A 23,108-nucleotide genomic window follows, 5' to 3' on the forward strand; every position below is an offset into this window, starting at 1 on the left:
AAAGAATTCAATTCTATTTACAAGAACCAAATGTAGGATTTAGTATCATTATTATTTTAAAATATATATATATATTAAAAATATATATCAATAAATAGTTACCTAAACTTAAAACTTGTCATATAGCAAGAGATTTTAAATAGTGTTTTAAGAAAAAAATTGACTAAGTATATATTTCTATGAAAAAATTGCCCATGAATAGAACTCTAATTATAAGGGTAGTACAAAAAAGATACAACATTCACCATCTTCATGTTAAAAATGCTTTATTCTATTTTCACGTAAATTTTGCTTCTATAATAAATAGCCACCATAATTTGTTATAGTTAAAAATAGAGACCTAATTTGCAAACTAAAGAGAGTCTTCTATGGTCTACACCAAAATCCACAAATAGGATATGAATGCATTTATATATATATCTCATATCTTTAACTTTGATTAATAGCTCGATTGGCTATAATCTTTACAACATTAGTACAAATAATGACAAGATTATCTTAATTGTCTATATTAACAATCTTTTTTATTACAAGTGGTAATAAATAAATAAATCTTATTTTAAACTACAATTACTCAAAAAAATTGACATGATATACTTTAGATAAATATATTTAGAAGTAGAATTTACCTACTTATCTATAAAAATATTCTTATATCAACACTAATATGTCCTTGACATGCTGCTTGAATTTAGAATGTTCAATTGCAACATATAATATAATTCTCTAATATTGGGGATCTATCTTTTAGTCAATGTGAATTCTTTTTAATTAACAACTATAAATATTTTAGAAAATAGTAGAAATTTTTATATTCATAACACAACCTGGCAAGATTTAGCATACTCTATAAGTTTAGTTTCTATTTTTATGTCAAATCTTGAAATAGCTTATTTTAATATAATTAAGCATATTTTTCATTCTATCAAAAAAATATCAAACTTTAGATTGTTTTACAAATAATACAAGAGCATAACTATTAGAGGCTATATTGATGCAAAGTAGACAACTTGTCTTGATATTTAATTTCTTTCAAGGAATTATTGCTTCTTAGTTATGGATTCTACAATTATATGGCACCATAAAAAACAACTAATCATCTTCAAAAACTTTACTATATCAAAATATATAAATCTTTCAAATAGAAACTCAAAAGCTATTTGATTAAAAAGTCTATCCATAGAAATTTATGTATATTCACCTTCAAAGCTTGCTCTTTTTATCAATCATACAAGCTTTAATATCAAATCTAATATTATATCAAACACCTTGTTAATTTTGTGACTACTAATTTACTATCAAACTAGTAAAAAATCTAATAATTCATGTAAGAACAAAATGTATAGAAGTGCATTATCATTTTGTATGAAAAAGACTTTTGAAGAAGGAAATAACATCAAATTATATCTTAATTGATCTTCAACTTGCTCACATTTTTACAAACCATTTTCTTAAATTAAATTTGGTTTACACAAAGAAACATTAAGAATGACAAACATTATATCTGATTAAAAATCTAATTAAACTTCTTTAAAGTTTTTATCTATTTGTCTTATTCTTCTTAATTAATAAAAATATTGATAGCAAATCCTATCCAAACAACATAATATTTAAAAATCTTTAGAACACTCAATTTAGAAATTTCCTTTACAATAGAATTATTTGGAGAAAGAGCTTAAACTTTGCTCCTTGATACTTTAGATAAAACCTTGGTAGGTAAATCCTAAAAGAAATCACATATATCTTGCTCTTTTTTATTACAATAGCATAGTTTTTTAAAAAATCCTAGAAATAGGTCCAAGGTGCTTACAGTTTGTAACAGACAAAATCTAAATTAGTAAAATAAGAAGCATCATTAGCACATCTTAATCTTTCTAAATGACACCTAATTTAGTTTTAAAATATAATTAGTGCTTGATTACTTTGCAATACAATCACTATATTGTTTCTAATCCAAAATATTTATTATTTCTTAACTTACAAAGCAAGAGTATTTAATTCAAGTCTTCAGTTCTTTTTAAGAATGTAAGATGCAATTTATGCTTCAACACTTTTGTCCTACATGGATCAATATTAGCATTGCTATACCTAACCTAAATTGAGATGTAACCTATTATTAAAACTATCATAAGAAATGCACAACTTGTCACATGATAAAAAAGACCATCACCATTACAAATAAGTTCAATTAATTAAATATATTATAAGTTTAATTATAAATATAAATATAATCTAAGTATCAAGATAGATAGGAGTATTTTATTTTATTTTATTTTTAATGTCATATAACTTTCTATAATTCTTACTATGTAATATACCATTGAATTTTAAAAAAAAAAACAAACCAAAAAAAAATAAAATTCAATAAATAAACAAATAAATAAACAAACAAATAAATACTATCAGCACGTACTAATTCCAAAGTCTAAAATTTTATTAAATATGTATATAAGAAGATGTATACCTGCATCTTTGGATTTATATTTTTGTTCATGCATTCCTCATAATATTAAAAATATTAAACAGATTTTTACTTAGATTGGTTCATTAATTAATTATGTGATTCAAATAAGAATATTTCATTTTTTACTTACATATTTATAAATAAATAAGACATGAATATTGACTTGAAATACTTATGATTACATTTTACATTAATTAGTTGATAGAATAATTTTTTTTAGAAAACATTAATGTACAATTATTATAATTGATATTTCTAAACTACCATACCCTACATTTTTTATATACTCTAAACTTATTTTCTTATATACAGATGTATAATCAGGTAAACTGATTGATTGATGTGTATATTAGGAAATACAAAAAGGGCACGCACAAATGGAACAACTAATAAGTAGAATATATAAATTCCATTTTCTTTTTGCTCGAGGAATCTCTGATCACAATTCAATAAATATTCTTATCTATAATTGCCTTGTAATTGTTAAAAATGCATGATTGCAAGTAATTTCATTAGATTTTTGGATAAAGTCAGGACCCTTTAAATTGGTATTTGAGTCACAATTCAAACCTCTAATAACTGCGACAAATAAAAACCAATTGAAGTACAAATCCTCTAATGACAAAAAATTGAGAATCAAGCCCAGTATTGAAAATCGAGCTTAGGGCAATCTTTAAAAATTGATTGGTCCCTTGATTGATTAATTAATCTGATGAAGTTTAGTAAAGAAAGCTTTACGATTGGTATTGAAGATCTGTGAAAGATATTGAATATAAAATTTCTGCGTTACTGCGACACACATCTTTGCGTGTTCGGAACTGAGAGGCCTGTAGATGTGGCATGCATAGCAAACTACAATTTAATCTGGATACATCTGTAATAACTCTTTTCGCCAACACTGAGGGGACTGTAAGTGAATAAAACATTTACTCGGCACCCAGCTTCCTCCTAATAACAAACTGAACACAGGCCTCACAATGAAGGGCCCTAATGACAGCAAAAGAATTCTTCACTTACGAGCACCTGAATGGACTGATAACTGTTAGCATGACAATCAGTCTCTACTTGTTTACCCATCAGTCAGTTATTGAAAAATTGTTTGCTTCCATTCCTGAATTCCCAGCACCAAGACAACAGTTCCTGGAATTGTTTCAGCCTCGCCATCACAGGCTACTTTGTGCTCCAGCTCGAGTCCTCGCGTTCCAGAACTTCTTCGTTCGGTGATTCATTAAATACCCATTCACCGTTATTCTCATGATCTTCAGAAGAATTCCAAGTATCAAGCTCCTGTCCTTCCCGCCCGTCTTGAATAGTTCCCTGAGGGGGTTGTGGTATGCTTTGAGGTCTTGATTCAGGAGCTGGTCTAATTGCGTCACCCACCAAGTAGAATAAACCACAGAGGAATGCTCCACCTGCATGAATGACCACGAGCTAGTAAAATTCTTATCCCCCTAAGTGCGAAAAGGTAATAACCGAATGGAGAGGCAACGCCTAACAGAAAAACGTGAGCAGAGAGCCAAAAACAATATTTTAAGATTCAAACTGGACAGAACTTCGAGATACCCATATAACTACTAGAAGGACGTAGGAATATTTGTAAAACTTGAATACTTTTATATTTTCAAAATGCGAACCACAAATTGGATTCAAAGACCACAATTCCTCAAGGGAGAATGAAATGGGGATGACTGGATGATCGACCAATCACCCCAACCGAGCGCAGGTTTAACCTCCCACGAGTTACATGGATCTCACGAAGCTTCAGGGCTTGAATAAGTTGAGTGTACCAAGTCTATTTAGAGGAATCCGCAGAATGCATTGCTCACATTGTAAACAGGATAATCATCTGGTCAAATTACACGGAGACGGACCCAGAATTATAATCCATGATAGAAGTAGCTGGTACACAAGGCACAAACTTACCAAAAGCGTTTGTGAGGAATCTGGGTCTAGGTCTCACCACATGCATGCCCTATCACATACACATTATACAACCAGATTAGTATCTATAACAATAACCAGGAAACCACAATACGACATCGTCTTCGTAATGCGAAAATGAAAAAGTAGGGTTAGTATCAATAGAAGAGCAAAATGCAGGTAACCAGAATACAAGAATAGACCATGTCCTGTTTCTCGAGATAACATGAGAAGTTAACCCCACAATTGCTGGAGATAGGTATAAAGCTCCTAACAAATGTAGAGCAATTAAACGTATACCAAGCAATTGTCTCAACGAAATAAGTAGAATACAGAGTAAAGTTGTGAACTGGTCCTTGCTAAGCTATCCATCATACATGTTCTGATAATCCTGAATACGATGGATTCAAAACTGCGGGTATGAATGAAAATCGGTCTACCTGTTCTGTTAATACTAATTCAGCTTTCGTGACAACTTTGCTGCGAAGATATACAGGAATTTCGCTTAGAGCTCCTACAAGCGCTCCTGCCATCATCGGGTTCATGATGTCGTCCACTCCTGCTCTAATTCAACGAATTAGAATTCCCTGATTTAAAAATACCGCAATAAAGTAATGCGAAATCAACAGGGAAATGTGCATCCACTATTGAAACATGATAATAACTTGATAAACCAGAAATCATAATCATTGGTGAAAGATATTAGAAAAGACAATCACCTCGTACTCGACGAAATGTACACACCGCACCTTGGTATGCCCCTAAAGCAGATCCAAATGCGACGCCACCTACTATAGTTGCTCCTACTACTGATTGAACTGCTGCAGGAAACCTATGTACAACATATGCAAAATGAACTATGATTCACAAAATAGGAGGATGATAAACACGCACGGAGGTGAAAAAGCGATGTCAAAGCGTTAATTGTTGAACACTGCAAAAACCTATCAAGAATTAATTGAACAAGATAACTTTTAGCCCGTAGACCCTTACAACATAGGCACTGAATACTAAGTTCTCCAATGATCTCAACCCCTTTCGCACGAAAACAAGGTTAACTGACCTAATCTGCAGCTGAGTAGCCCGTGCCATGCCACTCACACCAGACATGGTGGCTCCAAGGATAGTGCCACTCACGAACCCATTTGCAGCTTTCGAGAAGCAGGTTTGCGTTGCGTAATTGTGTCCCAAAGATATTCTCTCCGGTCTTTGAGGCTGTTCGAAATCTTGCCGAAACTCCGATGATTCCGGTTCCTTCACTGCTTGCCTCTCATCCATTCAGGTAGGGTTTAAGAGGAACCTCGGAATCTCAAAACCTATAAATGCCCAATTAGATATAATACTTTGTATGAGACGGTAAGTCTATCGACCAGAACACATCACGACGAGCGGAATTGAGTCGACCAACAATCAATGAACAAAGAAAGCTTCAGAATCAAAAAACAAAAATCACAAGGACCAAAAAAAAGTTACTCTTACAGGCAATGCGAATTTCCGTCCCCTGACGACGCTAGACCACCGCTCAAGCTTAATAGTAGAAATTCTGCGACGCGACGATGTAATTCTACAAATTGGATCCAAACCACGGATCAATTCCTGGTTGAGTCGGAGCTTTCTATTCTGACAGCCATGAACAACAAAAACACTTCCACAACCTCGCTATGCGCAGAATCAACACCAGTATTCAGCAACTGCACAATGTAGCGCGGCACTTGGCAACAATCGAGCTTGACGACGAGTGATCGAAATGCAGGAATCGGAGCTCCACTGTGCGACAAAGCTCCGACCTCTCTTTCTATCAGTCCTAAAACCGTGTCGGAGAAAATACTTGTGACCGCGGTGAAGTGGTCCGATGCCGTGACCTGAAGACTTCCACAATGTGGTTGGTTACAGAAAATATATTTTTTCTAATCTTAAGGAAAATTATAATTATATACTCAAATTCTTATAAAATATCATCATATGATGGTCATATATTTTCTTTTTATTCTACTTCTTATGTTGTAGTAGAAATTTGTTTAGAATCTCAACATCATATTCTTTCTACCATTGTCATATTAGATCCTAAAGCCTTTACATGTTTTTTTAGTAAAAAATTTAATAAATTTTATAAAATATCTTTGATAAAATAATATTAAATTGAAACAAGTAGATATTATAAATAGTTTCGTCTTACCTTTTAGACATGATGTAAATTAAATCCTAATAATAAAATTAATTATATATGATTATAAAAGCATGATATGATTTAATATCAATAACTATTTAACTAATCTTACTATATAAGATTATTAATTTCCAAAAGTATAATATTTAGATATATTTGATATTTTTTACTTTTTAATTTTTACTTTATTTAAGAAAATACCAAATTATTAATAAATTTTTAATTTATATAAATACCAAGTTATTAAATATTAAAGCAATTAAATTAATAAAATTTTCAGAAACAAAGTTCTTTTTTATCATTTGAAGAAAGTGTAAATCTCTTTAAAGTAAAGTTCTGACATCTTAGAATAGTATATATACTTTCAAAAAAGATGTAAATATATATATATATATATATATATATATATATATTAAAAATAATCTATCTTACTTAAATATTATTTTTACAAATGTACTATTGACCTTAAAGATAGAGCTTAATAACTAGTTTGACCAATTTACAGCATGTTGCGACACAAATTAGCTACCTTTAAAAACAATTATAATAAAAATCTTATAAGAAATAATTTTTTATCTAAAATTTCTTATAGATGCACCAAATGTTTTTGTAAAGCCAAAATACAAATCATTAGAAATGTATATAAATTGTTGTAAACTTAAAAAGTTCATTGTTATATAATATTATCTTTTATATTTTATATTTAGGGGTGTTGGTTGGGTTGAATCAGGATAGGACATAAATTTAGATTTTTAAAAAATAAAATTTAATATGCATAGAAATAGAAAATAAGAATGAAATTATATTTTAAGATTGATGTTAAGTCTTTTGATCTTAAAAATATTTAGTGACTTTTTAATTTAAATTTTATGATTTTTTTTATTAAAGAAAGTGACTAGGAGTTAAAAAGAAGTTTTAAAGTTTATAATTTATTTTAAATATTATAAATATAGATACTTATTTGTTTTAAAATTAAAATGATAATACTTTTTATTATGATAATATTCAAATCATTTTATTGTTTAAGTAGTAATGGCTTCTTGTTCGAAGTTCAAAATTTATTTGTTGATTTGGTTAAAAGAATATTGATATTTACAAAATACAATGTTATAGTCATATTAATAGGAGAATAATAAGCAACTTTATTGAACAAATAGTTAAGTTTTTTAATACATTTAATTATTGATATCATATAACAAGCCATAAAATATTGGTATTATATTGTGATTTAATTAAAAATTAAGCAAGTCATAGAAGAAATCTTTAATTTTAATTAATAATATAACTATTTTTACATATAATGTAATTTTGTAATATAATAGATTTATATCATTGTATACATATATATATATATATATATATATATATATATATATCAAAACTTTTTGTTTTTTATATATTCTTATGTATTAAAAATATTTTAATTACAAAGCTTTAGAATTTTTTTAAACTTGTATTTACAAAAAAAAAAAAAAAAAAAAAAAAATGTTTGTTTATAACACACTATGCAGACATCAATGTGGATTGTACATAGAAGCAACAAATCATATGTAATTGTATTGTATTTACAGATAATTGTGTGTATAGTTGAATAAGACATGTATCTAAAAAATACTTTGTTAATAACATTTATATTTATTCAAATAAGTAGAATTAAATAGAATTAAATAGGAGTAAATAGTAATAGATTAAATTGATATTATTTTATTCAAAAGCTTCTTAAAATATTTCTATTTGAAAAATTAACTTCACATATGTTGGTAGGAGATTGGTAGGTTGAAAACTTAGCTAACAAGTTAATCACATGTTATATATATTGGCCATATGGTGCACTTGCCCTCAAGGCTATACATGTATTTTGCAAGTTGGACTCATGTCATTAGGCCCATAAGATATTGTCACATAGCTCTTTAGTTAGATGGTATGTATAGAAGCAAGAATGATATCTTTCTAATTCTTATTAATGCCTTTCTTGCTTCTAATATAGTTTCAAAAGTTTCTAAACTTCTTATCTTTGATTATTTTTTTAATTTTTAATTTTTTAATTTTTTTTCTTGAATATACATATTTTTAATGTACAACTTGTTTTTTTTATTTACATTCTTTGAACTCTTGTACTTAACATATACCATGTATTGCTATACCATATTTGTGCAATAATATATACACAACATAATATATATGTTAAGAGCATGAATCACAATATAACTCTAAATAAACAATATTCTCATGTATCCTTGAAGAAGAGAGAAAGCTAAGAAAAGGGCTTCAAAAAAACTAATTCAATTTTGAGTTGTCTAGTTTTAGGCACCTAAATAAGAAGTAATTAAACTTTGGTAGTGCTAAATGAAGACAACTCTTCTTAGCTGCCTTCTACAAATGAAGTTTTCATTTCTCATGCTTATAATTTTAGTAAAAAATTGTTTCTACTTTTACACCATAATTTCAAAAGTATTTTATAATTTATAATTCCAATAGTATAGAATATAAATAATGTATGCTAAGCCAACAACACCATTAAAGGAGGTTGGGCCTACATTAGAATAGTGCTTAAGTCATAATCCTAAACAAATGAATATACTTCTATTTATTTATTTATTTATTTCAAAATTAATTGATAAGAATAGCAGATTTAGTTTTTGATGATGGTTTGGATGTAAAAGAAAAAACATATGATAATCGAATACTAAAAATATCTATACATGATTATAAATAAATAATAACTAATTAAACATTTTATTTCTCCCTATTTTTTACTCAGTCGGTAGAGCACATGCCCAACAGATATCTTACGTGGAATCAAAGAACTGTCTGTATTATACAAGATGTTACATGTGGCTTATCTTGGTTTAATTCAATGCTTCTTTGCTGAATTACATATTGTAGACATACGCTTTGGTGACCCCCCTATACCATGTGTACCATTCATTTGAACCATTGATTACACCGTACGTACCATTCATTTTTACTCAAACAGTGATTTTCAGGTCAATTGGAAGAGCGTGAGATTCTTAGCCTCAAGGTCAAAGATTTGGGCCAAAGATGGTGCACTCATGCCTGAGGTATTGAGGCATGACAGAACCATATTATGCTGAATACTTGACTACACATATATCTGAAGGCTTAAGTCCTGCTGGACATATTTCCAAGGAAATTTTACACATAACAAATCAGCTGTCTCCCCTTACTCAGTCGCATATTTAATGAATCATTTCCACACATTCATACGTACTTGAGTAGCATCTTTCATTAATGACATGAAATCGACTTCCATTATACATAGAAAGGAGAATGTACAGTGTATTTTACACTTATGGCATGGCAAATTCTGATCGCTGAAGAATGTATAATGTACAAAGCAAAAGCAACTCACTGCTCACTACAACTAATCCCGCCCAAGACTGTGATGGACATTTGATTTCTCAAGATGTCTAGCATGTGCCCATGATTTAACCCCATCTACTTGGAGTTTGCGTGATATTTCATTTTCTGATAAAGCTTCACCCTCTGGTATATGCCTGCACATGTACTCTGACAGTGCTTTACCCAGAGACGACGCTATAATTAGTCCGGTAGCAACGTTGTGTGGAGAATTAGGTGTTGCTTTAAGTGGACTGAGGGAAGGGGAAAAGCTTGGCGAGATGATGGGAGTTGCGAATGTGGTGTTCAGGTTAGTGAACCGCTTTGACTCGCTCCCATGTGACCTCGTTCTTCGGCTTGAGAAACCTAGGCGTCGCGACACTGAAACTTCTTTTGCAACGGATAGTTGAGGTACAATAGACCTCTTCACAAGATCATCCGCGTACAAGACATCATCAATGCGTGAAATGATGGTAAACGATAGACTTTCCAGCACCCTGGAGTAGCTTTCGAGAATTGACTGCCCCACATCCTATTTTGCAACAAACAATGAATTAGAATAGTGCTGTAATTAGTTCTCCATCTTGAAAAATCTGAAACGTAACAACAGACAGAGCAGCACAATTTATTCTGATTCAACCCATGCAAACTAGTGAAAAGACTTCACCTCGAGAACAATATAGTGAACATTGCATTTCATACTCGCAGATCAAAAGTCGAAGATCAAAGTACTCATGTTACACTGATATAACGACGGTTTGATCCTTGGGATCCCGTGATGAGCGAGCATTGGTTTTGAACATACCCTGTTGAATTGAATCTTATTTGCGTCCAAAACGGTCTGCGCCATTCCAGGAACTCGCTGCTTCAGGCTTATAAGAACACTTTCCGCTCGTTCAGCAAGCAGTGCTCTCCTATCCGTATCCCCAACAAGGTGTCTCATTTTGCCCCAAGAGGTTCTATTGTTAAGCTTGTTACCGTAAGGTGACATCTGTGCCATAGACTTTGCCTGAATTCTTCGCCGCCATCCAACCACAGCAGCTTCTAAACGGTTCGCCATCTCTAAAATGTTGTGTTCATCATCAATGTCCAAGGTCGAGACGAGATGCTCGGCAGAGAAGTGTTCGGAGGCTATAGCCCGGTACAATTCATCGCCGAGAGAAGCTTTTCCATTCTGAAAGACAACTACAACTTGTCAAGCTCTGTGATCACATTGTTGATCTACAGTTCCCTGATTTGATCAATGTCTGTTCCACCACTTTCCCAAGAAGAATTTCTTCATATATGGGTATGACTCCAGGAAATTCGGATCTCGAATGTTAACACATGAAACTTTAATGCAAGGTTAACCATTTTCTACTCGAGAGAGAGTACCTTGGGCAGAGTGTCAAGGTAAGCTTCTGGTGGCTCCATCTCAACCAAAACTTGCGCATTGATAGCCATAGCAGCTTTAAGAATTTGATTTGTGGCGTCACGTTGATAGTGTAGGAACTTCTTGCAAGCCTCAGAAAGACCATTCTCTGGTACATTGGGTGTGGGCAACCACCACTTCTCTTCTTGGCGTTGCATAGAATGTCGCGCACTTCTACTGTCCTCAGAAACTGCAATCCCGTGGTCCACATACCAGAATTCCGTCTCTTGGAAGCTTCCGAGCGATTCCTGGAGAGTCAAAAGAAATGCCAGTATGAAATAAAAATTGAAAATTGATTCCTCAAAATTTGTTAATATCTGGACAGGCAACTGGTCGCGTTCAAGGTAGTTCAAAGAATGAAACCACGATGAGTTCGTAAGACTACAATAATCGAGATCCTATTACCAACCTCACAACCATTAATGTTAATGTGGAAAATTCTGTACGAAGTTTATAATACGCTGGCTATTAACTTACAACATTGGTGCAGTCCATACCCAAGGTAAACTGAGCTCACTAAAAAAAAGCTTCTGATCCATAATTCCACCTTTGTCCACAACATAGACCTACTACTTCAATGTACATGAAGAATGAAGGTTCTTAATAGACTGTTTATTTAAAAGAAAATATAGTTACGAGAAAGCAGTCATGCAACACCACATTTAGTGCATGTGGAATGATTAGGCACTTACCAATAACATATTGTCCAGCTTTCTAAGTGCGGGCAAGTTGATATTAAGATCTGGTCGAGGTTTGCTGACCATTACCTGCATTTTAAATAAACATCAATCTTCAGGACTCAGAGAGAGGAACAACAACAACAACAACAATAATAATAATAATAATAATAATAATAATAATAATAATAAAAGGGAGGGGGGGTCAGAACAACGTATAGTTGCATTCACCTTTGGAACTATAAGCAGACTGCTTGGTATGAGTAGCATAAAACATACGTATCAATAGGTACATGTTATGTGCGAGATTCGATATCTTGAGAAAGAGCGGACAATGTATCTTTTGAGGATTCCATACCTCCATTCTGCTTCCATCTGGATACCTTTGCCAAGAAGGAACCAGCTCAACAATATGGTCAGTAACTGAAAGCATCCACTCCATCTCTCGTCTCCACATGGTCTGCCGCTTCATAGGGAGTGGTTCTAGCCTCCATAGCTCTCCAAACACTGACGCTGTGAACAAAAATCTGGACATTAATATTTACAACGCGAAAATCATTCTTGCTTTCAACATGAAAACAAACAATCTATTGCCATTACGGTAATAGCTTTGATTTTCACCTGACAAATTTGTGATTGCATTCGATATAGCCAACGCTGTGCAAACCCCTTTGCCCCCACCTGACATATCTTCACCAAGCAATAGTTTTGCAAACCTCTCCTTCATCATCTCCACCTCTGCAAGAACAGAAGACACAATCAGGCAACACATATTACAGCATCACACTAGCCGTGTACACGACATATGCATCATAAAATGCACTCGAATAGTAATGCAGAATTCAAAATCTTGCCTATACTGAGAGGCAACCCGGTTTGATGCTAATAGCTACCAAGCTCGATCGTGATGTTCTATCTCCGCAACGGAATCGGAGGATCTAAGGAAAACAACATTGACAAACCTGAGAGCTCTGTCGTCTTCTTCTCTCTCTGTCTTTCCCACATGAAATGTTTCCTTTCACAAGTAAGACTGGATGAACAAGATGAAGGAGCTGCACTTTGCCTGTCCATTCTTGCCAACGGCCATCCCAAAGGTGAAGACTCCGCCGAGCTGCTTGCACCGTCATCACCATGATTTAAACTTAAGTTGAAGTCTCCATCACCAACAAGGTCTACACTGAGGCGCTCCATGCTAAGGGTTGAACTTGTTCCATCCATGCTGCGAACTTCAAACTGATCTTCAGAAGTAACATCAATCGATATCCTTCCCAATTGGCTCAACAGCGATGCCCGTGAGGCTTTCATCTTAGGCGCAAAATCTGAGTACCATCCAAGGGTGGCGGAAAAATAAGAAAATACTCCATAGTTTATTTTTTTCATTGTTCCCAATTTCACTGCCAATATAATTTTTGGTAGCTCAACAAACAGGGTATCTGGTCGCCATGAAATTACTGTTCAAGATGGTATCCCGCAAGAATGTAAGCAATCGTACTGAAATCCGTTAATGAACAGATGACGGTTACTAGATTAACATAGAGATCTGCCTCGGGCGTGAAACAAATGGCTAAAATACTGAATAATCGGGGGAGGAAGAGAAGTTGTGTGTACACGACAAAAAAAGCCAGAAGAACATGGAAAAGCTCCGTGTCGATTCCTTACATACATCATGAAAAAGACAAGAGAAAAAGGCTGAACACTAGGTTGGAAGTAAGAAACCTACAAAAAACCGCGCAGCAACTCACAGCCTTGATGTGATCGGAATGGTAAAGAGGGGTAACAGGATTATGATTCCGGTGATTGGAAGATGTTAGACAACGCGGAATCCGCAGTCCTCTAGACCATGATAAGCTCCTTAGCAACCGCAACAATGTGTAGCCAATGAAAGGTGAACCCCGCTCCTGGCCGCTTGCTAACCCTCTAGAGCTTGGATTGAAAAATTCGATTCGTTTACATTCGACTTGGCTTCTTTGTTCCATTCCTATCTGTTCCCTCTACCTGCCTCTGCCTCTTCCATGTTGGAGCACATGTTGTCTGCACATTAGTTCAAGTCCAAGACAGGCTCCATCACCCCGAGCTGTCTGTTCGACTGATGTCTTAAGAGATACGGACGCAGCAGAAGACGCCTTGCGATACTCCACACATTTTCACTTACAAGATTGAAGTACCAGACTGCTACGAAGAACTATAATTACTACCCGGCGTGCTTATCCGCGACTGCCGTGCTGCAGTCGTCGAGCTTACAGCGTTGTAAGTTGCGGCACGTCATCCCAATACATCTTTAACAGGATAGTTTAAATAAAATTTGTGTCAGACATCCTTTCCATACGGAGTCGTGAGCTGCAAACTATTCCACACTTGATTATCTCAAATTTTTCTAAACGGTGGTGTTCCAGCACTTGAGAAGCATTCACGAGAAGCAACTTGAAGCCGCACAGATTATGCCGGCGCTCGTCGTCATCCCGTAACGGTCACACGTGTGAGTAACTACACAAGCCTATCGAGCTCCACGAGGCAGCAGTACCGAAAGGCTTTCTCACAAGCAGAGAGGCACGCCGGGACCTTCCGCCACGACCACCACACAATGCAGTAATTAATTCACTGATCCAAACTTGACATTGATATTTCTCGTCTCTCAACAGCCTACCAAACTCCTCACAAGGAGAAGCCGAGTAGAAAAGAGAAAAAATACAAAAAAATACAAAAAAACAAAAAGCAAAAAAAAAAACTAATCCACTGTGTGAATAAGAGCACTCGGCATAACCAACATCACCCTCAATGCACTTATCCACAAACACGCCGGCTCAACTCAGCACCATACCAATCCAGTCCAATGCACACTTCCACCCTCTCGAATTCATTCTCTCCATGCATGGTGTGCTTCAGCTTCCACGAACAACACCTGATCAGCCTGTCCAAACCATCGAAGCCGTCACAATTCCTTCCACTACAGCACAGCTGTTTCTCCTCGTCTCCTCCCTCTCCACTCTGCAGAGATCTCTTCCCGACTTATGCATTCTCTTCATACTAAAATCTTCTCAACAAAAACACACAACCGCAAACAGCACCATCTAAATCCGAACGGCCCGCAAAATCTTGGACACGGGCTGTAGCTCCTCAAATACCTCTCACCAAAACTCCTCCTGCTAAGCCTCCTCCGCATCCAGCCATCTGTCTACAAAACAATTTGTCACAGCTTCTTCGCCCAGGACAGGGAGAAGAATCATTGTGACGATTGCTCATAACTACCAGTCTAGCACCTACTCGGGTATATGACACACGGTCCCGCATTAATCTGTCGCCTCCAAAATGCATCGCACCGCCGTTTCTCTGCATCTCCATCTCTCCCTTGTGCCAGAGCGAGAATCCCCCCCCCCCCAACCCCGCCCTTTCTCTCAACTCGTAGATTCCGCCCCACTCCGCAGACAAAGCACACACAGCGAGGTTCGAATTTTCCTGATACATCTAAATCGGTGTATTTGTAAATGGCTGCTTTTCACACTGCGCATGTGTATCTTCGTAGTACGTGGATATCGCGACTCATGCTGCGCCATGCGTACATATGAGAGAGAGCTTGGCGGATAGGTTTTGTCTGAGAATAGAATACGGTTAAGGTTGTAGAGCACGGCACCTTGGATGGATGGATGAGAATGTGGTGCGATGATTTTGGTCGTTGCTCATTCGTTCTTTTAGCAACACAGGTGGCAAAATTATCCCATAATTCTGAGAAATAAAAATAAAATAAAAATATGGCACAAGATTGTGAGTCCTCTTGCCCTACTTGGACATCATGTAGGGTCTCACCATAGCCCACACTGGTGGACGAATAAATTGAATGAAATTAAAGTGAACTGTGTTTACTCTGCCTAAGAGGCATTTGTGCAACATTTCATACATGTTATCATAGAAAATGTGTTGGTTTGCAGGGACTGTCTTTGATTGTAAAAGAATGCATACTAAATTCTTCTGTGTTCACCAACATGTAGAGTGAAATGAAGATTTTTCCCACTTTGAGTGCTTTCAGTGAAAGAAAGAGAAATCAAATAAATAAAAATAAATAAGAATAAATAAGTAAAGGAATGAAAAAGGTGCATGTACCCATTATGGAAGTAATTCATACTGTTTGACATTTAATGTTGACATGTATGTACTAGTGAACCATGAATGGCACATTGTTCATTTTGTGTGCTGCGCTTTTATTGATAGCAACAATTATACAGAATTATTTTGTTGGTGTTCAGTAAAGGCAAGATAAATGTTTAATACGGGATTAGAATATATATATATATATATATATATGAAATTGCAGCAGTTTCATACACTTTTCCTAATATGAATATTCAAAAGTCAATAGTTTGTGTATGTGTATACATGCATACAAAATTCAATATTGAATTTTTTTTTCTATGATTAATTTCAAGGATATTACAGATATCTTATTTATTGCACCCATTATTTTGTTCACATATTTATGTATGTATGTATGTATGTATGTATGTATACACACACATACACATTAGCTCAATTAAATCACGAAGGGCCTCAAATTTGAATTAATACTTGCAGTCACCATGAAGAGACCAATTGTAACCCCCCTTTTAAAAGTAAAAATATGAATCATTTTCTTCTGAATAGTAGTATATGCAACTATGCAGGTATTGAATTCAGTAGGCTCCAGAACAATTTACATTAAACATCTTTCTGTAAATGGATTTAAATGCATGCATTTACATATGTAAAGTACTCCACAAGTGCCAGGTAATCATTCAATTGGTCTCTTCTCAAATCCCCTAGTTCCACACACTAGATAGCAGCAAATCAACACCATCCTACAACATATAAGAGAACCTTTGAAGGATTAATCCTATTTCTTTCATTTATAAGGTGATAGGGTATAGTGGTGAGTGGGTTTGCTGGCTCTGAAGTCAGATTATCTTTGATTTTGTTGCGTGCCTGAATTTTAAAAAGAAAAGAAAAGAATAGATAATAGAGAGAAACCTGATTCTACTCCGACTGTTATGAAATTTTGCTTCAAAACAAATCGTGTGAACCTGACAGTCATAAAGGAAGGGCACTCCCTTGATGATACTAATGACCATTTCTCTTTCAAACACACCCACAAAGCATAGATGGAAGACAAAAAAAAAACTGTTAGTTAAGCACATGAGGAAACATCTAATCCCAAACATTCTCTGTCTGAACTGCATAGTTCCTTTTTTATTTTTTATCAGCCTAACTAAATTTTACCTTATCCTCCCCCCCCCCCCCCACCCCCTGTGGTTGGTTTCTGTATTGTGTGGTGAATGTCTATTAGCCCACACAGTTTCGGTTTCAAGTCAATGCCACTGTCAGCACATCAAGGCTGTGGTAATTATTTCATTCAATTTCTCTAACATGCCAGCTGAGATCCCTCTCAGCTTTTTTCAATAGTTATGAGCATCCATCTCAGATTATTATTATTATTATTATTATTTTCTCTACATCCAGGATACATGGTTTGACAACAATTCAAAGTTTTGTGGAAAAAGGGTTTGGTTTTATATTTCATTTTAATATCTCATTTATTAATGGGAAATAGAAAAATAGCAATTCCACAAGAACTACTTACAGGAATCATGTGTCCAGACATCCTAACCACAAGAGCTACTTCATAAAAGCACTGCCCAGAGTTCTACACTCAAACGAAATCTAAAGAGGGTGGCATGCAGCAAAAAAACACAAAATGAATCCTTTTCTTCCAGAAATAAACTCTTTTTTATGAAGATTATTGCATCAAACCTGGGTGAATGGGAGGTAATGTTGACTGGATCCAACTGAATAAGCTGTCAGTCTTCTCCACACATCAATCACCTTTGGGGTTGCCACAACCATCACCACTGCTGTTGATAGCCACCTCCACTCTTTCTGTGAATAGAATCCAATGCAAATGCATGGCCCCACCACCTGATTTTTATCAAGTGTAAGTGTAAGTGACAGCTGCTTCATGGTAAAATTCTATCCTAACAAGAATGAATAATAAAATAAAATTTAAGAATAAAAACAGAGCCTGCATCCCAATCCATTGATAGAGGACTGAGCAACATCTCCAATTGTAAACTGGGACTGTTCCAGAAGCACCCAAGGACAAATGGGACTGGGCCTGGGGTCAAAATACACTTCAATTTTTGCATTAAAATTTTTAGCTCATTAATTCACAACTGAAGAATGGAGAATCTATCCATCCTGGTTTTGTTGGGTGATATTGCTTTCCTTTAATGTCTTCCTCTTGTAACCTTCATCCATCTTTCCATGACTTGTAGATTTTGATGAATGGGTAACCACAAATAAATACAAAGAATGCTTGAAATGCACACTGTGTCATTAGTCATTCATCTCCTGTGAACAAGTTGATTGTGACAGTCAATCAAAATTCCTTCATGCTCTAACTTATACTTTGTTTTCTCTATGTCTTTTTTTTTTTTTTTTTTTTTTTTTTGGGTTTTTCACAGTGTTTCTAAATTGTGATATACTATTTACAATCCAAATGAAAGTCTTAACTAAAACTTTTGAGGATGAGAGATGAGGACAAGAGATGTAAAAAAGTATGCCTCTAATTGTGTCTACAAGAGTTTATTTAAAAATACTTTTAAGAAACTAATTGGGTCTGGTGAACTGAAGTTAGGTGCAAAGTACTCACAACTAGTGTAACAAGAAGACTATTTCTCTTAACCAAATCTTATGTAGTAAGATGCAGAGCCAAGCAAGACACTTTTAAATACTGAAAACTTCTTAAATGTCCTTTTTATATAACAATGTACTTTTTAAATTTAAGAATGGGAAAAAAGGAAAAGATGATAGGACCCATTTTTCTTGAGTTTTTTGTTGACTTGTTGCACCTCATATGACCTCACCTTTGCTTACAAAACTGTACTTGAGTTGACAATGATGTATGTCATCCTCAAAATTCTGTGTCCACATTGCTGTTAGTGGGAGCTCACTTTGGAAAATTATAAATACAAAATGGGCCAGTTATGAGCAAAGCAGTGAGTATGTATGATTGTTCTGCCTTTGTCTTTAAGCTAGCTCCAGTGCATCCACCATCATAAATGAAGTAGGAAACCAAGCATTCAGAAGAAGTGGTTCCCATTCCAATGGAGATTAGCCTCTCCCTTTCAGTTGGGACTTACATCTTGCAGCCCCTGGTTTGATGGTCCCTGGGTGCCATTTACATATTATTGAACAAATAAACAAATGATTACTACAGTAAGATGATGTTTGTCTACTTACAAGCCAAGATTGTGATTAGAATAAGGGATAAGAGGTAAGTCATATTAGGTAGTTTAGATATGTTTTTTGTGATAAGAAGATTATCCACATTGATTCATCACCACACCTTGCCCCTTGAGCATGCTTTTTTAAGAAGTGCTCCTGCCTGAGAATCCCTTTGAAAGGAAAGATGTGAGTGTGTAGGATTTTTGGTTTTCTAAACATGTTTGATGCCACTGAGCAATGCTGTGATGTGAGGAACACATGAGAATCATTGGCTTGGTATAAACCCACTTCACAAAAGATTTCCTTTTCAAGATAGCTTCATCATTTTTTTCTTGTCCTCAATTTCTGCATAATGTAATAATCTTTACCCTAAAAGTTGAATCTGAGGTGCTAATTGAAAAAGTGATGGGCAACCCTTTATCCTCTCCCCCCCCCCCCCTGTTGCTTAATGTTCATGTGTAGCTCAAATATCTTTCACACTGGTATCACACTTTTGTACTCACTTCTATCATCATTCAGTAAAGTATGTATAATTTTTAAATTCATGCATAATGGGGAAAATAATGCTGTGATCATTTTGAATGCCATTCAAAACCAATACTGTAGTATTATTTGAAGTATGCATAAATTGGTAGCCATTTCAACTCTAGCTAGACTCACTGATTTTAAGTTCTGAGGCTGACACTAGGTCTAGGGCCTCAGCAATGGGAAAGACAAAACTCACTTTTTTCATACCTATTACTTCTGCCTTGAAGAAAGGGGGGAGGGGGGGGGGTTATGAGGAGTGACAAAACATGGATTACAAGTACATGACTTATAGCACTGACACAAATTTTGATTGCCTGTTTTGTAATGTAGAATTGTTGTATGATTTCATCTCCATGGATAATGAAGCAGACCTTGTGAGCCTCAGTGGAGTATTGTCTATTTCTTTAGGATGGAATCAGCAACAATGTTAAGATTTTTCCATGGATTTTCAACCACTTCTCCTGTCAGTGCTACATTTACTACAGACCATGTATCAATGCACAACATAACAAAAAGAACAGAAGGGCATGTTATAAGTTTTTGGTGTGTAACAGACCCACTGTATCAACTGCAGATGTGAGAATATTTTGGGTGCTATGCCCCAGTTTTGGTGGGGCTGGATCCAACAGAGAGCTGCCAGGATGTCCTTTGTGGGCTACACTCAACTAACAGCTCCCCACCTGTGGCCAGTTTTTGAGGGTTCCTTACCTTTCAGGACTCCAGAAAAAAAGGGTACACTCTTATAATCTATGCTCAAAGAGCTGGACCCAGTTGCAGTTGGTTATAGCTTCCTTGATTCCCCTGTTCCTTGTGTTTGCAGTCACCCACAATGGGATGTAAGAACAATGGGTTGGGATGCCATAATAGAGCTTTAAGTTTCTTTATGGCTGGCATTCACCCAACTCAATAACAATCAGTTTCTCTGCCCAGTCAGCCACATTAAAACATGAGCTAAGGGTATTGTGGGCATGTGACCAGTGCCAGAGCTTTCATTCTGCAGAGGTCATGTGTTATTTTGGTCCAACTTTTGTCACAGTATGGTTTTACTTGATTTACTTGTTTAATTGTGAATGCAAATAGCTAATTCTTTTGATTGCCAAAGGACATGACTGCACAGCAATTACATCCAAGAGACTGTGACCACTTTATTGATGTGCCATTTTGTCATTTCACATTGCTAAAAGGAATTGAGAAAGTAGAAGTTTATTGTTGGGAACTGAATTCCAGCAGCCACTTCACCCAAGTCCTCTCTTGTTTCATACATCTACACAAATTGTGCAGTAGTAGTAGTGGTATTTGGATTTAGGATCTTTCTTTGTGCATGATCTAGGTTCTGGTTCTGTGCAAGCTTTAGTAATCCACAAAAAAACATTCATAACTTGGTAAATGACTGTGAAATTGTTGTTATCCAAGGTTAAAAAGTAATAGTCACATTTTTGCATCTCTGAGGATGAGTAATTTATTTTACAATCCTATAGTTTGCAGTATAACTTTGTGGGAATAAGACACATCATCTATACAAAACATTGTACAGTAGACAAATCTTACATAGCTCCTTCACCACTTTATTCATGCAGTTGATTGTTTGCTACCACTATTTATTGAAATTGTTGTGTTTAGAATATGTATACACATACATACATAATTTGAAAACAGATGTAAATCATTGTTAATATTTTAGCATTTCCAAGTATCCACCACAATTTCTCTGCAACAAAGGAATGTTTAACAGTTGCTCTCTGAAATATTCTCAATTTTCTCATAATCATTTATAGATCAATTATTTTCCATTTATGAATAATAGTGTGAGTTTTTGAGAGTAGGCTTGTCTATTATATGCTAAATATGTAAACAGAACAACCAACCAATGCTGAGAGTATTAGTGTAGTGGAAGAATGTTCCTCTGCCCATGAATGTTCCCATTTACTCCAAGTTTACTTTTTAATTTGCTTCTGCTCAAATTATGCCAGTCCCTAACTTAGCACTGTTAGTAGGAACTTAATTGTTTATGTATTTTTCATTATTTCTCACAGTAAATCTCATTATAGATAACTTATTCCAACTTTAGAAAAAAATCTAGGCAATGACAACTGACCTTCAATTTCCTTAAATATCATAGCAATCCATCTCTTAGAATAGCCTCCATTTGACACAGTTATTCCTGTCAAATAACAATCTATTTTAAATTAAATTAAAATTTCCAATTGTAACAAAGCCTTCACTTTAGTGACTTATTGTCCAATTCGATACCTCCCTGGAATGCACTGTAGATGTCTGTTCCGTAGTACTACATATTGTTGCTTTTCTCTTCCCTTAGTGGCTGCATAGTACTATGGAAGTAGCCAAGTATGTGAACCCATGAAAGTTGCACTTACCCATGTGGAGGATTCACTAAGGCAGCTTCTCATACTGCCTGAGGAATAGCTGTAGCAGAACAGGTACACAGCTGTTACCTGGTACTGAATGAACAGAAAAATCCAAAGGGCTTCTTGTACCAGAATATTTTAATAAACCCCAAATCTTTACCTCTGTCTAATTGCTCATAAATAATTTTGTATACATATATATAAGTATTCCCCTCCTGACTCTTGAGTTTGCATCTTTTTTACCAATATTTTAGGAACTCCAAACTATTGGTTGCCCATCTCAAAGCTATTCACAAGATCTGAAGCAGCTCTCTAACATCCATATCTGTAGACACTATTGGATGAAGTAAAAAATGTGAGTGTGAACTGTGTACCTATTCTGCAAACTTGCTGGGGAATGGGGCAAGCCTTTTATAACTCCCTAACAATCCATGTGCCAGCTACAGCTCATTGCCAGGGACTTGTTACAGGGAAGATACCTGCACAGAATGAGTCTGCAATATAAATCCTTTAGAACAAACAACTCTTTAGAAGCCAGCCTTGAATGAGGGGCCGTATTTTCTAGTCTCCCTGTTCCCCTCCTGCTTCCCCTCTTCTCTGAGCAGGTGGCCTCTCATGTCTTTATAGATTACAGTAACTGGTCAACTGATAGCAACCAAGAGTACAAGCATGCCATGTCCATTCTGCTTTGCTTTGAACACTACAAAGTAACCTACCAAAACCCAAATAATCAGAATTAAACTGTTGGGGTGTTCAAGCACAGCTGCAGTCATCATCCTCAGATGTGTGGGCTTGTACAATTTCCTGGAGATCTGCAGTGTTGTGGAGGTCAACTAAATCCTTGCTTCAAACAGTAGTTGGTGGGGAACTCTAAACTTAAAGATAGGGTTTCTGTACCATATCAAACTAGCTGCTGAATGCTTACTAAGTAAGCTAATCAGCAACCACAGTACATTTTTAGATGGGA

At 35.1% G+C, this 23,108-nt stretch overlaps 2 protein-coding genes across 7 annotated transcripts; both read right to left on the reverse strand.

Annotated features, from left to right (window-relative positions):
- Positions 1–3,210: 3,210 nt before the first annotated feature.
- LOC112287257 (uncharacterized) lies at positions 3,211–6,122 on the reverse strand. Of its 2 annotated transcripts, none has more exons than XM_073536510.2 (6): positions 5,864–6,122; positions 5,448–5,700; positions 5,134–5,216; positions 4,825–4,943; positions 4,388–4,436; positions 3,211–3,876 (listed from the first exon to the last, which is right to left on the reverse strand). In XM_073536510.2, exons 2-6 carry the CDS (start codon positions 5,660–5,662, stop codon positions 3,635–3,637), a joined length of 708 nt encoding a protein of 235 aa, XP_073392611.1. In that variant the 5' UTR covers positions 5,663–5,700; positions 5,864–6,122; the 3' UTR covers positions 3,211–3,634. The 2 variants fall into 2 exon arrangements, with proteins under 2 accessions (XP_073392611.1, XP_024385862.1); XM_024530094.3 differs by having other exon boundaries at positions 5,104–5,216.
- A 3,673-nt stretch (positions 6,123–9,795) lies between these two features.
- On the reverse strand, positions 9,796–15,373 carry LOC112288025 (rop guanine nucleotide exchange factor 7). Of its 5 annotated transcripts, none has more exons than XM_024531776.3 (9): positions 14,818–15,373; positions 13,720–14,558; positions 12,962–13,318; positions 12,621–12,737; positions 12,358–12,512; positions 12,015–12,089; positions 11,286–11,570; positions 10,717–11,085; positions 9,796–10,443 (listed from the first exon to the last, which is right to left on the reverse strand). In XM_024531776.3, exons 2-9 carry the CDS (start codon positions 13,973–13,975, stop codon positions 9,937–9,939), a joined length of 2,121 nt encoding a protein of 706 aa, XP_024387544.1. In that variant the 5' UTR covers positions 13,976–14,558; positions 14,818–15,373; the 3' UTR covers positions 9,796–9,936. The 5 variants fall into 5 exon arrangements, with proteins under 5 accessions (XP_024387544.1, XP_090109763.1, XP_090109762.1 ...); XM_090253637.1 differs by having other exon boundaries at positions 14,899–15,353; XM_090253636.1 differs by having other exon boundaries at positions 13,720–15,335.
- Positions 15,374–23,108: the final 7,735 nt, after the last annotated feature.

This window comes from Physcomitrium patens, chromosome 10 (genome assembly GCF_059467195.1).
Source record: "Physcomitrium patens ecotype Gransden chromosome 10, ASM5946719v1, whole genome shotgun sequence".
Classification (NCBI taxonomy): Eukaryota; Viridiplantae; Streptophyta; class Bryopsida; order Funariales; family Funariaceae; genus Physcomitrium; species Physcomitrium patens.

Excerpts from the sequence above, each read along its gene's own strand:
- LOC112287257 (XM_024530094.3), bottom strand. The coding sequence starts at position 5,662 with ATGGATGAGAGGCAAGCAGTGAAGGAACCGGAATCATCGGAGTTTCGG. Across the intron at positions 4,944-5,103 it reads TACATTTCGTCGAGTACGAG|GAGTGGACGACATCATGAAC; the intron begins GTGATTGTCTTT and ends GAATTAGAGCAG. Across the intron at positions 3,877-4,387 it reads ATTCCTCACAAACGCTTTTG|GTGGAGCATTCCTCTGTGGT; the intron begins GTAAGTTTGTGC and ends TCATTCATGCAG.
- LOC112288025 (XM_024531776.3), bottom strand. The coding sequence starts at position 13,975 with ATGGAACAAAGAAGCCAAGTCGAATGTAAACGAATCGAATTTTTCAAT. Across the intron at positions 13,319-13,719 it reads GAGTTGCTGCGCGGTTTTTT|ATTTTGCGCCTAAGATGAAA; the intron begins GTAGGTTTCTTA and ends GATGGTACTCAG. Across the intron at positions 11,571-12,014 it reads AGCTGGACAATATGTTATTG|GAATCGCTCGGAAGCTTCCA; the intron begins GTAAGTGCCTAA and ends TTGACTCTCCAG.